Source organism: Chaetura pelagica, unplaced genomic scaffold, assembly GCF_000747805.2.
Source record: "Chaetura pelagica isolate M959 unplaced genomic scaffold, ChaPel_1.0 scaffold356, whole genome shotgun sequence".
NCBI lineage: Eukaryota > Metazoa > Chordata > Aves > Apodiformes > Apodidae > Chaetura > Chaetura pelagica.
Window position 1 is genome coordinate 3,665,714 of NW_009953964.1, and position 17,478 is coordinate 3,683,191.

At 36.3% G+C, this 17,478-nt stretch overlaps 1 protein-coding gene across 3 annotated transcripts in view; it reads left to right on the forward strand.

The window, feature by feature from the left end:
* The window catches only part of GABRB2 (gamma-aminobutyric acid (GABA) A receptor, beta 2), a 128,212-nt gene that overhangs the window by 97,122 nt on the left and 13,612 nt on the right, over nucleotides 1-17,478 (forward strand). For 2 of the 3 annotated variants that reach the window (XM_010001949.1, XM_010001952.1), the window contains 3 exons: nucleotides 12,285-12,422; nucleotides 13,673-13,825; nucleotides 14,918-15,162. In XM_010001949.1, the coding sequence (XP_010000251.1) occupies nucleotides 12,285-12,422; nucleotides 13,673-13,825; nucleotides 14,918-15,162 (536 nt within the window). Of the gene's footprint in view, nucleotides 1-12,284; nucleotides 12,423-13,672; nucleotides 13,826-14,917; nucleotides 15,167-17,478 lie in introns of all 3 variants that reach the window. The other variant, XM_010001951.1, reaches the window with a different exon arrangement.

Consider the following 17,478-nt stretch of genomic DNA (forward strand, 5'->3'; position numbering starts at 1 on the left):
CTCACTGCACTGAAGTTGTGAAACTTTTAAAATAGATCCTTTATGCATTTTCACTGTCATAATCAACAGGTGGGATTTTGTACATGTTATCTGAAGGATTAACTGCTTCTACCCTTCCTCATGATAAACAGTGTCATCTTCCCCTTTTATTTCTTCAGCACTGTTCTGTGCAGTATATTAGATAAAATGATACCTAGTACCAGATATTTCTCTTTTTCCACTTTTCCAAAAAGGAGAGCTTAGTAATCTGGCTATAGCATGTTCACATACTGGTGAACTAGTCCCATAATTTCTCAATTGTTTTTTTTTTCAACTTTCTAAATATTTTGTTTTTCTTATATTAAAGCCTTAAGTCATAGAAGTTGGTTTGGGGAATCAGTAATATATAGACTTAATTACAATTTCCCAAGTCAGAAGACTTTCTTTTCCTTTCAATAAAAGTAATTGTAAGAAATAGCATATCCCTTCATTTTATGATTAAACGTTATTTTCAATATTGAATAAAAAATGCTGAAGGAGAATGAAAGTAATGGTGCTCCTTATTTCTGTTGCTCAAAATACAGCCTTGAAGCAGGGATGAACATTTTTCAAAGACTCTTTGCATTTCTGTTGAGAGACACTGCCAGAATTTCTGAGTGTGGTTTTCAAAATTATTCTCTCTCTCATTATTTATGCAATTATCAAAGCTTTAATCTTGATGTTTTATTTGTCCTGCACTGCAGCTACATGTGGATTTACTAACAGTGAGGTTTATTGATGCTGGGTTTCTGATATCTTTTCCTTTCATCATTAATAGGATAGGATTTTAACTCGTAAGTATGATGTTGATGGATATAATGAATGCCTTAATCAGTGACTTCATCTTTTCATCAGTGAGGCAGTCCAGTGACTTGCTGTTAATGCCAATTAAGTTGTGAGTGATCTAGGAAAAAACATGATCTGCAGTAGTTTGAGAGTAGAATTGAATTTGGATTTTAATTCACAATGTTATTTGACTTCGCAAGGTATCACTTCCAGAATTGTGAATGATGTTCCCATGGATGTTTTGCATACATATCAAGCATATACCAACTTTCTCCTAAGCAAGTAAAAAATACCAAAAGAATATAACAGAAAATGATGGTGTTTCTGTTTGTGATTTGTTTCAGTTCATTGCTAAGATTTCTACTCCTGGGAAAACTTAAACAAATTAGTGATATGGATTTCAGGTGCTGTTCTAATGCCTTTAAGTAAATCAATGTTCTGATTGCTATTTCAGGAATGCAAAAAATAAATAGTGGGATTCAAGAAAGTCTCAGATCAAGTGAACTTTACAAACAGAGTGGAGAGAGTCTTTGTGGTTCTGCATAAGTTGCTAAGTATGTACTCTTGACCATCCTCTTAGATGAGATGTTCCAGTTGCATCCCAATGAGAAAGCCAATTGCATTCACTGCTCACCTTCTCTGCCTGTTTAACAAACACATAGGCAGAGAAGAAACAAATTGCCCTGAGGGACAAGCCTCAGGGCAATTCATTCCACCCCCTTGCCCGATGACCCTGGGGTGTAGGCACAACCGTTGTATCCCATTGGCCACTCACAAGAGCTTACAGGAAGCATTGTAGCTATTCATAGAGAGTAAGTTAAAGATGCTAAGAAGTGGGGTTAAAACTGTGTGCAGAAATATGAAAAGCATATCTCAGTACTTCAACAGTATTGCTTGTGTTGGATTAGGATTTTGGAATGAGTGAGAGACTAGTGGAAGCAGCACTAGTGTCCCAGGAGGCAGTGAGGCAGTGCTTCTCTGTCTAAGGGAAACAAGCATCTAGATGTGATTGAAGAAGCAACCTAGCAAACGTAATATGAATTACAACCCAAATGTTTGTTAGTACATATTTCTTGTCACTTTACACTTCAGAACAGGTGTTAGCCACAGTCTCCTGGCAAAACTGTATCTTTGCTAATTAAATTCTGCCCTGCTAAATTCTCCCTGAATTCTTAATTGGATTTTGTGTTACTCACTGTATGCCATAAATTGTTGTGTGAGGCTGCTTTGTGCTGTTAAATGGTTGCATTTAATTGGTAGGTGACATACTCCTTATCCCCTAAAGAGTGTCTTATCCTTTGTGAAGTGATCGAAAACTTATTAATGCTGGTAGCTACAATCCTTGAAATCTCCATCGGACAAAACTCATTCTTGGTTTCTCCTAGTCTTTTAAAGTGATTTTATTTGGCTAAAAACTGTTAGAGAATTGTCTTAAGAGAATGTACAGGTAGAACTGTAAAGTATTTCCTTCAAAAAAAAGAAAAGAAAACCCAAATTAACCCCTGCTGAAAACTGATTTAAAAAGAGAATATAGTATAAAGACAGATTATAAAATAAACTGAGCTGAAATATTGTTCTCATGAGGCAGACATATTTTGGAAGTATCCTACCAAAAATTGTTTTTTCTCTGTGCTTTAGACCATTCACAGGTTAGCACTCTGTAACATGCTACAGATAAATTTGCACTTACCATGAGTATGTAATTGAACTGGATTTGGGTAATAATAGAGCCATAAACACTTCATATCCACCAAAGCTGAAGGCAGACAGCTTGAAAGCAAAATCATTTCCTCTGGTTTTTTTTTCCTTATGTGATTCTAATACATTTTCCTTTTTAAGATGAGCCTTTCTTTGTTGTAATGCTTTCTTTTTTTTTTTTCCCAAATTGGTTTTGACTTTTGTCTTCCTGTAATTTAAGTGCATAAATACTTCTAGTCTTTTCTAAGCTGAAAGCAATTTGCAATTGATAATTCTGTTTTTCATATGATGATTATTATTAATGCTTTCTAGTGTCATCATGGTGGGAAAAGCAAATGAAAGCAAGTACCCTGTGTTAGCCTGGGTGGCATTCTTTCTGATCACATTTGTGAGCTGAAAAATGGTTGGTAGATCTTTAAAAGGTGTAAACCCTTATAACTCCTAACTATTGTTATACAGTCAACACCAATGACTGAAGTATTGACATAGTAACTGCAAAACACAGATGAAACAAGTGTAACTGCTGCTCCGATCATGGTAAAACTGTACACACTTAAGAGATTGTTTTCAACAAAGTCAATGAAAATTATTTCCTAAGAATATGCAGTTGAGATATAACTGACTTAAGCTATTTTCCATATTTAATGATGAGTCAAATAGTTACACTGAACAAGGTCGTGAATACATTTGGGTTACTGAAAAGGGCAACATTTTGATTACTGAACTATAGACTTTTTTTTTCCAACTTAAGCTGACAAGCTGTCCCTGATGAGTACCTTACTGTGGTTAAGTTGCTGTCTGCTTTATTAATCCCTTTTTTCCCGTTTGTCCTTGTAATTGTTCTACAGATGTTAATCTATTGCATGCTGGTGGTTCTGATATTGAAAGGTTTTTCTGTCAGTGATGTCCAGCTTTATGTACAGTAAGGCTGCAGGAGAATTTGGAGTGTGCTCCAGGAGATGCAGAGGCTGAGCATAAAGCTTAAACTCAGTGGTACATCCCCTCAGAGAGATGCTGCTCACCATCCTGCTTCTGGGCTTCTCCTGGGCCTCAGGTATTTGCTATGCTTGTGACCCTAGGAATACGGGTGCTTTGTGTTTTCCAAGGTTGGGAGTCACCCTCTCCTTTATGTTCACATGCATTTATGTTTATGATATGTAGTATAGTGTTTACTGAGAGTTCCATCAAAAGGAAGAGTCTAGCCTATGTGGTGCTCCAGCAAGGGCTGTTTCACTTGAAACCTTTTAGTTACGTCTTTCTATCTGTCTTTACTCACAGTTTGTAAACAGCACTACATTGTTACAAGTTTGCAGACCAGAATGGTTTTTGTTTTTCTTGAAGAAAAAGTGTCCTTATTTCTTCCCCTTTGACTCAGCAATTTTTTAGTTTCAGTAACTCTTAGTACTTCACAAAGCAAGAATCAGACTGGGGCTTTTTTTCTGTATGAGTGCTTGGTAAGGGGAAGGTAATAAAGTATTTCTTAGCCATTTCACCACTGTAAGTACAAATTGAATGTAATTACAGACCTTGTGCCCAGGAAAGCATTGAATTTCCAGCCTTTGCAGTCATCTAAGAGCTCTCTGAGATATTCCAAGTTACAGTCTCTGTTAAAACCACTTGGGACAGTTCAGCTTCTCAGTGTTCCTACTTCTAACTTGTGACAAAATGACATGATAAAAGTCTCATGAGACAGACCAGTATCTTCAGCTCTGTGCCTTCCAACAGTACGTGTTACATCTTCCCATTTCTTCTTTGCTACAAAAGAGACTTTTCATTCTAACTATTAGACAAATAGTTTCCTTATATGATAGCAGTAATAAAATATTTCCTCATAAATACTACAACATATGCACTTGTAACATAAAGAGTCTGCAGCAGTAATTCAAATATCATACAAAGCCGGAAGGACCACAGATAGGATAATGGTTTAATAAAGTTGTTGATAGGGTGGCTGTTAGGTACCTGGAGCACTGATGTGCTCCTGAGCTGTGACAGCCTCACAGAGACTGAAGATGCTACAGAGCAGGAGAGGAATCCAATTTTCATATTTACAGTACCAGAGCTTAGTGCACTTTCAGCTTCTTGCTTCTATGCAGAAGCAGTATGTTCCCTGCAAATAACAATTTTATGATTCATGAATCCCACAGATGCACCAGGATAACACTTTCCAAAGTTAGCAAATAGGAATATAGATGCAGATACTGACATGCATGATGCAAATAAGCCTTGTAAGGAAATGCCAGGAATGTGAATGTGCAGGCTAGAAGACAGTTTAAAGAGGGAACACAAAAGCATGTGTGGAATACTCTAGGCTCATGTGAAAATATTTTCAAATTGCTTGTTTGTTTGTTGGATTGGGTGGGGTTTTTGTGGTGTTGGTTTTTTTTGTTAGTCTGTTTGTTTTTGTGGTGTTTTTGTTGGGGTTTTTTTTGTTTGTAGTTTGGAACAGTATTTGAGTCATAATTCCTTCAAGAATAAAGCTGTGCAGTTTTAAGTGCCAGAAAAATATAGTGATTATGAATTACTAATAATAGCATTTTCCATTGCTGCATTGTGTATTATATATTGTTGTGTTATTAATGTATTTTTCTCTTAGTTTTTTTGAAGAAGGGTGTTTGTTTCAGAGGCACGAGAGAGGTATAGTCCACATGGGCATTTCAGATTAATACTGTAGTGCTCTAACTTCTGATTTGAGGCAGATTCCCTTTTATGTATGTTAAAATATTGTACTGAATTCTTTTAAATGAACATTTACATGCAGATATCCTGCTTTTCCAGCCCAAGAGGCAAACTTATGTAATACGTATTTGCATTCTGACACAGTTACAATTTTAGAGCTAGAAGAAAACAGAATTAAAGTCAACAGATTGTGTTAAACTCTGCTTGCAGGGAGAAATTCCTTTAAGGGTTGTCTTTATGTTGTCTCAGTCACAGCTACTTCAAGAAAGAGGCATAGCCTATTGCTACTCAGAAGAAAAGTGAGTATTAGAAAAGCTGTAGACAATTTTGTTAACTTTAAAAACTTCTGAAATGTGAAATGTTACAATGCAATCTTGTTGGTGTGATGGTACCTGGGAACCACAGAGGAATGCATAATACCAAGTAAAATAGGATATTACCCATAGAGCAGGATTTAATGTGGCTTTGTGGTACATAAGCCAAAACTTTAAACTGGGCTACAGTAAGGGAGCTCTTCTAATGAGGAAAATGTGAAAGAAGATTGCTTCTGCTGAGGGTTTCACAGCAGGTGGCTGCTTAACAGCATGTTTGAGGCTCTTCAGGGCTAGTCTCCTGTGCCAGGTAAATGCAGGGAGCTGAAATGGCATTTCTCCTTCTTTGGCCTTGTTTGATCTCCTGTTAAAACACTTGCATTCCCTGCCATTTTGTTACCCACCAAGCAACATTTCTTTGCTTACCATTTCTAGAACCTGGAGGGCTGGGTGTCAAAATAATTTATTCTTGCCTCTTTCAGCATCCTAGAAAGGTAGCTGGGATAGTGCCAACAAACCTGTGCTGTCTTTTCTGATATGGGTGTCACAACAGGGTTTCCTAAAGAAAAGTCTCTGAGCTCCCACTAAAATATTTTGAGAACCAGGCTGTGTAAAGGACATCTAGGAATGTTACAGGTATATTGCAATTTTGGGAAGATATTAATGTAGTTCTAACAGGATCAGGGTGATTAATTAACATTCCTATAAACTTCATTCACATGGTTCTGTAGGAATAGCTGTCCATAGCAAAGATACATAGAGGGTTAAAAAACCCTCTAGAAGACAGAGTATTTATTCAGATAGGAAACTATATTAAGAAAAAGTTCCCAAATATATATATATATATATATATGTGGATGGCTTTAGAAAGAGTCATTCATTGTAACTTCCTCATTGCTAAAATAAAGCTAACTTTTGCAAGCTCAGTTAAGTGTCCAAAACCAACCTTAGTTCTACATGTGTGAAAACATGTTTCTTTTTTAAATTTTTTAATGCTGCCTAGCTCTTATCAAGGACATCTTTTAGCATATTGTTGTTGGACAGTCAATAAGAGTGATACAGGAATACTTTGTATATTGTTAATCAAAACGTTCCCTCTGTTATATATATCCAGCACTTTTCTCCATTTTGCTTTGGGATGCTCTTGCATTGTCAGTGGCTAGACAAAGAAAATCCAATTAATAGCAGCAGAGATAGGAGAGATTAAGTAGCTTGGTACTTATTCCCTGCTGGTGAGTCCATAGACTTTTGCTTATTGTAAGGTATAGTCTGTGCTGTTCTCCACAAAGTATATGCTACTCTTCTTGTAAATGGTTGCTTTGTACCAGTGTTTAATTCCAGAATCTTCTGTAAGCTGTGTTCTCATGTGTTTTGTAGTGGTGAGCTGAAGGCCACAGGTGATCTGAAAGGTAGTGCCATGGCTGCTTTCACTGAGCCTCCCTCCAGAGCTGCTGAGAAAAAATCTCATTGAAGTGGCCAAATTGTGCTTCATGTTGGCAATGTCCAGGATGGCTGATAGAAGATGAAACTAGAGGGACACTGTTTTGGATAAGCTTGAGCAGAAAGGGTTAGGATTAAGACAGGTCCCTACAGGATCCTTATTTCTCATTGTTAATGCTTAAGTAGTAGTTCTCCTTCTCTCAGGTGTGCTGCTGGTTCTATGCATGTATTGCTAAATCCTGTTCCAGCTATGCTCAGACAATGTGCTGATGGTTCAGAGCAGAGTGAAGTATGTTCCAGCTATGCTCAATGTGCTGATGGTTCAGAGCAGAGTGAAGTTAATGTATGGCCTCCAAATCCTCCATGGTTCAGCCACATTTTCACAGTTTTGAATGCTTGTGTCCTTATTTTTTCATCACAAATCAGCAAATGTCTCTAGTCTCCAGCTGCTGCCATAGTATTAGTAGCATGGACCACTTGAATTCCTAGATCGGGTGCACACTGTAGATGTGTATCTATGTATCAGCCTAAAATATAGCCCAGCTCTGGTGAACAAAAGCATTGTGAGTCAGTGAATCCTACTGATAAATCCTGAGACTTTTTTGGAAAGTTGGATTATTTTTTTTTCCATTGCCTGGTGTTTCCAGTGACCATCTTGTGTAGAAATACTTTCATGCTCAGCCAGTGATGCTGCAGCTTTCCTTTTAGGTTGTTTCTGTTTAAATAATTTGCAAATTTTGCCTTCTCTTATACAGACTATGAAAAAAATAAGTGTTTTTGTAGCTTCTGCATGAAAAGTATTTTGTGTTCTACTAGTTGTTTGTTTTTATCCTACAGTGCTTCATCATCTGTCATTCCTTGAATTACGGGCCATGAAAAATACCCTGTCCTTGTTAACTGGAGTGGGGAATGCTTTGCTTCTCTCAGGATTGGTGCTGTATGACCAGGACAGTGTATTGACTGGCTTGGCTGCTGCTGTGTGATGCATGTCAGAAATGAGAAACTGAACTTTCTGAATGTGAAGTAGATTGTGCTGCTGCTGATATGGAAATGATTTAGGAAAGAGCAATCAATGAGATTCCCTATCCTGTTAGCAGTTCTATGTACAATTTGAACGCACAGTAAAACAACAGTTCTTTTACAATCTGAATTAGATGGTGCTTTGTGCTAAACTTGGATTCTTGCAAAAATGACTTGCAGCATTTTTGGGTTTAGTATGCTTTACTTTCTACATTATTGACATGTGACCTGATAATTTAGGGATATTAAACTGACATACATTAATTCTGCCTTTTTCTTGTCAAGAGCCACAGATTCTTTCTAGACTGCTTATTTCTGTTTTATGTTGGTTTGTCTTTAAATAATGTTGACTTGTGTGTAGGGTTGTTCTGAGTTCCAAATACCTGCAGATAGAGTTTATTATAGCTACAGGTAACTGAATTTTAATATCTGTAAAACATCCATTAGAGACATGAATAGGCCCATTCTCTCTTCTGACAGATGTTTTGAAGATATTAGCCTTATAACCAATTATATTTGGGTATTTTAGCAATACACAATAGTGTTCATTTAGCAGATCACTACAATATTGTTTTCTGTCCATCTCCATGTTATGAAGTGATTGGGATAATTTATCTATCTTGGAAAGAGAGAGAAATATCTCCATGAAAGCTTGAAGAGACTTCCTGAAATTGTATCGATACTTGCCAACAGGTCTTGTCACACAGTGTCAAATTCTCAGTTGAGAAATGTGAGAAATGTGAGAAATTACTGAAAGAAATGTGTTTCCTTTAAATGTCTTATTGATGTGAGCCTGTCTTGCCATGAGCACAGTCTTTAATGACCTCCATCCATGTACCATTGGTCTTAGTGAAAGGATAGTGAGACACTGGAACAGTTTGCCCAGGGAAGCTGTGCATGTCCCCTCCCTGGAAGTGTTCAAGGGCAGGTCGGACAGGGCTTTGAGCAACTTGATCTAGTGGGAGATGTCCCTGCCCATGCAGGGGATTTGAAGCTGATGATCCTAAAAGTCCCTTCCAATCATAGCTATTCTACAATCTTCCTGAAAATGTGCCTTTAAAAGCAAAAGAAGTAGATCCAGCAGTGCTTAAAATCTAGTACCCTATAGAGAGTAGAAACAACTTGTCAACAGCCAGTGCACCAGTGCTAGCAGTAATTGCCTTTCCTGTCAAACAGCTTCTCTGTTGGGAGAAGCTGCACCAATAGGTCTAATTGTTCTATGTTCATCACAGGAAAGGTAGGGAGGCTCCATTCCATGCAATGTTTATCCCCATGACATCAGTTCCCATTATTAGGGGATACAGGGGGTGACAGTTTGCAAAAACAAAGTCCATTTGCTGGAATACAGCTTTTGCAGAGATCTACTGGAGAACCAGAGGATGGGGCCAGGCAGGATGAGACATTCATGCCCACAACCCAGGGCAGAGGAGAGGCATTAGCAAAGTGTTACATGAAGAGTGTCAGAGCCAGAACTTAGTATAAACTTGTACTGCAAGAAGTAGTAAATGCAGAAAAGCTCAAGTTGAGATTACAGTGTATCAACAAAGGTTTTCATGTTTACACAGCTCATGTCTGTTAGTTCAGAAACCATGGTAATCTGAATACGTGGCTAAGTATTCCTTGTTTCTTAAAATGTTTAATAGTTAGAAGCGTCTCAGCATTTCTGGTCGCTTTGGAAGGAAAGTAACTTTTAAAGTATTCTGGTCTTCCATCATGTACCATTTGCTATTTTTATATTGTGGAGAAACTAGAACAAGGTTAACTGATGAAATGAGAGATGGGAAAGGAGGCTGTCATATAATTAGGCAGTCTCAGAAAATCATAATTAAGAAGCAAAATACATTATTTCCTCATGAGAACAAACCAATTCTTATCTCCTGGGTAAGTCTCTAATTTGACTCTTGAGACATAAATTGACTGATACTATAGAACAATTGGCTGAACTAAGGATGCCTTGTTTAGCCAATGGAAGTTGTTGTGCTAAAATAGTCTGTATTTCTAAATAGAGCATCTCTTGGTCAACATACAACAATATTTTGTGCTGTAACTTCATCTGAGACAGTTCTGTGTGGGGTGCTGAAGATTTTCCTATGCAAAGGTGCAGTAAGTGAAAAGCAGAGTTCAGTCACATGTTGACACATCATCGTGAGACTACAAAGTTTATAAGTTCTGATGATTAATAATTCAGATTTGAACATACTTTGTTGTATCACAAATGTGTAAGAGGCACCAGTACACTGTGGTGTCATGGTTAGTGCTTGTTTGATTACAGAGGATGGGACTTCTACTGTCAGCAGAAATTGTGGCTCCTTTTCAGGCCTGTCATGTTTTAGATTCTGAATAAATAACATACAGCAAATGTGAAGGTTATGATATCTGTGAGATTATTTGTTTCCAAAAAAATCAGTAGAGAGGAATTTAGGGTTTTGTTTGTTTGTTTTTTCTTTTCCCTAGCACTGTCCAAACAGAGGAGGGGAGCTAAATATTATGGGAAGTTATTAGCTCAAGTTGTGTTCAGTTATTCCATTATAATTCTCCTCTTGGAGAAACAACAGGGAAAGAATGAGGGGAAACAGCAGTGACCATTGATGGAAGCTATTTGTTAATGTGAATTTTAACTGTTTCTTAAGGGGTTCTGAATACGTCAAAAGCGCATCATGTTCCATATTGCAGAGCTTTTTCTCCCTCACCTGTTGAAGCTTCTTTAGAAGATACGAGCAAGCTGCTTCTTTCTTTGGCTGATGTAATCAGCTAGAGTTAGTGAACTTCTGGGTAAATGGAAAGATTAAGGAAGAACTTATTTCACAAAAAAAATTAAAAAAAATCTAATCTCTCATCAGCTTTGCTGTCAGTGTCAGCAACTTGGAAAGAAGAGCAGGTTCCACCTTGAATTCTTGATGTTGGTGAGCTGTTAAAAATCTGTCACATATGAATGAGATGGCTCTGATTCCTGAAATTAGTTTTCCATTTTCTGCCCTCAAAATACTTTAGATCTGCTGTTAGCTCCATGAAAAACAGAATGAGGGTCATGTATACAAAAATGAAATTGCTATCACTATGCTATAAGAATATAACTGCCAAAATACTTCAAAAGTTCTTATGTGTCAATAGATTTTTATAGTTATTTCAGTGTTTTTACAGTTTCTTGTTTGTTTTTTCTAGGTTATCACAAAACGCATAATCTGCATTCTTCCTTGAAATTAAGTTCTATTTGATCACTCTAAAATACTGTTTATTATATAAATTTTTCCTTTGTCTATGGATGAAAAAATCTAGGCCAAAAAAGTCATTGAAAAAAGTCAAGGCCAAATATGTATAATTTTATTATGTCAGTTTTCTAAAATGTCATAGGCGTTATTCTGTCTCTGAGTTATTCTTTTATTTTCAACCACAAAAACCTTTAAAAGGCTACAAACCTTCATTAATATCTTCTTTCCTGGTTTTGCAGCAGATTAATTTCTGATGTGTACTGATCAGTTCTCTATATCAGCTCTGGAGAATGAGAGTGAGCTCAGCTGCCCTTTGACAAACCCAGATTCATATTTAATGCAAATGTTTTATAACTGTGTGCTTTTTCTTCTTGGTTTTTGTTTTGGGCTTTGTGTGTGGGGGTTTTTTGCCATCCATAGTAATGGCTGTCACATCTCCTGCAGTTGCTTCTTACAAGAGCCTCACTGAATGTGCCTCTGTTTTATCACATTCAAGCCGTTTTCAGAAAAAGAATTATGCTGGTTTTACTAGTAAAATATAAATGGGTTTAAACTAGAGTTTGTCCTTTTAATTCATAGCCACATTACAGAGCAGAAAGAGGAAATACCATGAGATAAATCTATGCTGAAGTTCTTTCTTACCTGTATTACTTTCACTGTCCTCTTTCCCACGCTGATCACGGTGCACAAGTCTGAACAGCCTCTTTACCCAAGCCTCTTCTGGTGACCTAGTGATGTTTGTTACCAATGCTGATCTTCCAGCCCAGGGGCTGAAATGACAGCAAACCCATGCTGTTTTAGCCAGCCTTGGCATCAGAAGTTACCTTAAGATGCACGTACAGTTACTGTCTGTATATGGGATGTGTGTAGTCTTAATTTGTTTTTAAAGGTTTGTTTATTAATATATGGATATATGTTTAAGATCCCAAAAGTTAAAATACAGCTAGTATTGCCATTGGAAATAGTATTTATAACTACCTGTGTCTGGTTTATGTTTATATCTGTTATTAACAACTTAGTTTTGGAGACATATTTGAATCTAATTTCTGAATGAATTCTCTGGACTGTTCTCCGTGATGTCAGAAGAGATGTGGATCTTAACTGTTTACTCCTGTTTTTGTAGATGGCTATACAACAGATGACATTGAATTTTACTGGCGTGGGGGTGATAATGCAGTCACAGGAGTGACAAAGATTGAACTGCCACAGTTCTCCATTGTAGACTACAAGCTTATCACCAAGAATGTTGTTTTCTCTACAGGTTTGTGGAGGGGAAGCTAAAAGGGGAATTCATGGGGAAGACTTCTAGAAACAGGTCTATTCTTAATGTACAGTTCAGGATCTGAGGAAAAATTTTAGAAACAGGAATGAATTAGAGCAGCAACTGTAAATTTTGAAAGGAACAAGTTGTAATACAGCTTTCACAGTGTTTAAGGCATCACTCATTAACATATGAATAAAACACAGTAATCTGTCATCTTAAGGCTCAGTCAAATAAGCTGTATTTTCTGCTTTTCTGTGAAAACTGATTAAGCCACTTCTACACCCCAGCACCCTAAACCCAGCAACAAACAACCCAGCCTGTAGGAAATCTAAGAACCTTTCTTTCGCTGTTTCCTAGATTGTTCCTTGTGCCAAGCTGTGGGTGTATTAGATTAAATATTTTGTCTTCACTGTAAAACCTTTAAAATCCTTGTTCCACAGGATTTGTAGATTAGTGTATGCTAGCAAGTGTATGACTTTCTGAAGGCTGAAAAGATGCTTTGTGAGAAGGAGTAGAAAATAAAATTTTATTTCACAAAATATATAATAATTTTTTAAAAAACACCAAAAAAAGAACCAAAGGAAAAAACAAACAAAAAAAACAACATTTAGAACATTTCAATTCAAGAGAGACAGGAATTGGATCAAGCTATTATTATGTGATGTTCTCTACCTACTTGAAACTCCTAGATATATTAGAAAAAAAAAAAAAAAATATTATTCAAAACTCACTATCTAGATATTGATAGAAGTATATCTATATACAGATATAGAAGGATTGTGCATCCCAAATTCTTCAAAAACAAGCAGAACTGGGACTTGAATAGTAATCTCTAGGCACCTATTCAACAGGTGTTTCATACATCAAAATATTTCTAGTGTCCAGTGACAAAGGGCAGCTGTTGCATTGCTTGGAGAGAAGGTTAGAATAGGGATCACACTGAAGCAGGGAAAGCACAGCTTGTCAGGGAAGAGCCATTTCTATGCTTCGATGCTCTAGAATGTGTTTTGGCTGATGATCATTGAATAGTATGATTACCAGCAGATATGCACCAAGAGCATCCTTTTACCCCTAGAATAAGACATTATTTAATCCAAACTCTTGCTGGAAATTCTGCAGCTGATTATCCTGGATCTTTCAACTCTGTGTGTACTCGATGTTGCATGAAACAATAAAACCAAGATGACAGAAAATGTTTCCAGGCTTTTTACAAGCAAATTATGGCCATACCAAATATTCTCTTTTAGGTGCCTACCCAAGGCTGTCTCTCAGCTTTAAACTTAAGAGAAACATTGGTTACTTCATTCTGCAGACCTACATGCCTTCCATTCTGATCACTATCCTGTCCTGGGTTTCCTTCTGGATTAATTATGATGCTTCAGCTGCAAGAGTTGCTTTAGGTAGGCATTTTTACACATCTCATGCAGTGTGCATTAGCTGGATGCTTTCTCTTGCTTCTGGCTTAGTGGGTAGTGCATGATTTGAAAAATAAATCTGTTAGATCTTTTTATGTCTGGCTTGTTAAGCTTTGTATTATTTGAATCAGCATTTAAATCTTTGCAGTTTAAATAAAAATTAAAGTGATTTCATGTCTGAATTAGCTAAATGTATAATCATTGTAACCAGAATTAGCCTAATTGTCTCATCATTTTCTGTTCTTTTACTGCTTGTTTTTCTCCAAAGAAAATGCATTTAGTTTCCTTTTGCCCATGGCAGTCCAGAATACACATTCAGCTCTGTTATGGATTATAAATTTCTTTTCCTTTCAGGTATGAATTAAATAATGTTTTGCTAGGCTTGTGTAGTTAACTTTTCCTTAAATTTAGGAGTTTTTTCCTTACTGTTGCCTTACGTTCTAAAAGCAAAACCATTTCCTTAATTAGTCTCTTGAGTATTTTTATATCTCATTGCTAAGCCCACATGTACACTGTGCGCCTCGTCAGAGGACTGAAACATGTTACAAAAATAAATATGAGTAGCTATTACCAAATTTTGTATAAATCAGCCCAATTCCTGCTAGTACAGCCTTCATATAGATAAAATAAGTATATCACCATAAAAGATGATTGAGAATTTGACATTTTAACCTTATTGGATACTGAGTTTTACCAGGCCTTTCTATGTAGCAATTTCCCATACAAATACAAGACTGCAGACATCCTGAAAATGCTGGAGGAAAGCAAGGTAACGGTGACTCTAGGCTGGCAACTTGTAACTTAGACATTTTAGAGTAGGTTACAGTTTAGCTGCTTATAAATATACTCATAGAATCCAACTACTGTTTGAATGCAATTTATTACAGGTGTAATCTTTGCTGTACAAAAAAAAAATAAAGTCAAAGAGAAGAAATATAAACAGACATTGAGGGTGGTTTTTTTCCACCAGGAAAAAGCAACTAGAATTTTTCAGCTCTAGCATTTGGAAATTATGAGCTACTATGGTAGAAAATTAAAATTGATTCAATAAATATATTTGCCAATTCTTTTTTTCAGGAATCACAACTGTGCTCACAATGACTACAATTAACACCCATCTTCGAGAGACTCTTCCCAAAATTCCATATGTGAAAGCCATTGACATGTACCTTATGGGATGTTTTGTCTTCGTTTTCATGGCTCTGCTGGAGTATGCACTGGTCAACTACATCTTCTTTGGCAGGGGCCCTCAGCGTCAAAAGAAAGCAGCAGAAAAAGCTGCAAGCGCCAACAACGAGAAGCTGCGAATGGATGTTAATAAGGTACATTGAAACAGGGATATATTTTAATATTGTCCCAGGAAGGCAGGCTTTCCCTTCTGCCAGACAGAGATTTAAAATGTAATTTCTTGTAGAAGATGAGTGGAGAGGGATTATGATGATTTTGTCTGAGCTCTGCAGAGCAGTGAACTCCGCTGCCTGAGCCAGGAATGCTGCCCTCTAGCCTGGGCAACTGCATGACTTGTTTCTGAAGCATGTGCTCAGATAAGCTTTACTGGGAGAAGTTTTCTCAGTCAGGATGTAGAGTTAAATGTGTTTAATCTGTTTCCAAAGGAACAAATCCAAAATGATGGCTATAATTGGTACTCTAGAAAGAGCTGTATGGAACATTGGAAATAAAACCTGAATTTAACCTGCTTTCTTAAATCTTTGAGGTACAAAAGTGTTTAAAGCTTGAAAAGTTTGCATATTTTCAGCATATAATGGCCCAGGATACTAAATGAGAAACTGCTCAGGAATAAAGCATCAACTTGCTGTGCACTTAATTTTTAATCTAAAAATGGTTCCCTGGGGATGGAGAATTGAGGCATAAAATACATTTGCCAAGATGATCCTTAATGAATGGAACACTTATAAAGCATTTGTTATTTTTTCATGTTTACCATTTTGGATGAGCTTCAGAGAGTGGCAAATCTGTGCTGAATGATAAAATGTTCTCAGTGTGAAATCTCTAAGCTTTCACACCCATAAAAAAATTGGGAAGTTAAAGTTTATTATGCTTTTTTTGTTTTCTTTTTCGGTTGGTTGGGGTTTTTTTTGAGGGGGGTTGTTTGTTTGTTTGTTTTTTAATGGGAACGTGTTGGGTTTTTTAATTTCTAATTCAGCATAATGCTCTTAAGAGAAACTCAAAACCAGATTTATTTTTTTTTTTAAATGAAATCAGAAAAAGCCCAAGTGATTATTTATGTTGGGTTTTTTAATTTCTAATTCAGCATTTCTCTTAAGAGAAACTCAAAACCAGATATTTTTATTTTTTTTTTAATGAAATCAGAAAAAGCCCAAGTGATTATTTATGAAGTGGAAACAATAAGTTTCATGCAGCTCTAGTGGTGAAATTTCTCATATTTGTTTAGAATTTCTACACAACCATAGTGTACCTCTGGACAGAATATTTCATTCTTTTTTGCTGGAACAAGAAGAATCTATTATGCTGGTAGCATAAAACACTTAGTTTTATAGGTTACAATTTATAGTCTTTTAAGATGGAGGATTACATTGTCATGGCTCAGATTTCACCCATTAATTATTTTTTGTTATTTATTTTAGTTGTTGAGAGAAACATGAAAGAAGGCAAATGGATAATGATGAGATGAATGTTGATGTTATGGTAGCATAGATCACATTTTATTATTGAAAAGGTCATGAAGACCCTAAAATATTTTTCTTTCTGTTTGTGGTTTTTCAGCAATGTAAAAAAAAAGTTGCAAGCTTTTATTTAATTTGTCAAATTTATTTTTTTAAAAATCAGGTTCCCTTTAAACAATCAAAGCTTTTAACTAAGGAACCCTGTACGTAATTTTAGGAGACCAGATCTGTTTACCTGGAGTCTTTCCTCACACATCAGTGGAAATTTAAGGTCCATAGATGTCAGAGTATCACCTCTAGGTATTTTTTAAATACAATTCACTTCTGATATTTGCTATATAGTTATTCATGTAATAATGAAGCCATATAACCGAATAGCCAAAGCCTCATGGCAAATTGCTAATCAGGAAGTAGAATTTGAAAGCACTGACTGGTATCCTAATCCAATCCTGTAATAAATTCATTTCCATAACTGTTACAGAAATTCAGCAGCCTACAGGATTAAGACAAAGTGTACTGGCAACAACTTTACTTTATTTGTATTTTTTTTTCATACTGACCCTTTTGCTTAGTATACTAGGTTCATGGCAATTCTGCTCTGCTATCCAGATAAGTGTATCTGATAATCAAGTTTTCAATCCCTTAAGCAATGAGATAGTTAAATAGAGGATCAAAAAATATTAGTGATCACAGAACATTGTCTTGCTGTACATAGTCTGCTCTAGCAAGGAGGAAAGGAACTGACAACTGCTCGTACTGTTTGACCAGCAGTCAGAAAACAGATTCATATTTAATGGACCTGAATATTTTATCTGTGAAAGAGGGCTAAGTATTATATAGTTATTTTAATGTACAAGAAAAAAATGGGTCTGAAATGTTGAATTTACTTCAGATACAGGTTTCCATGAAAATGCAGGCATTTTAGAAATGGCACCAAGCAAAGACTTCATCTCAAATTGGGATCCAATGTTAAAGGACTAATTTAAATGAGTA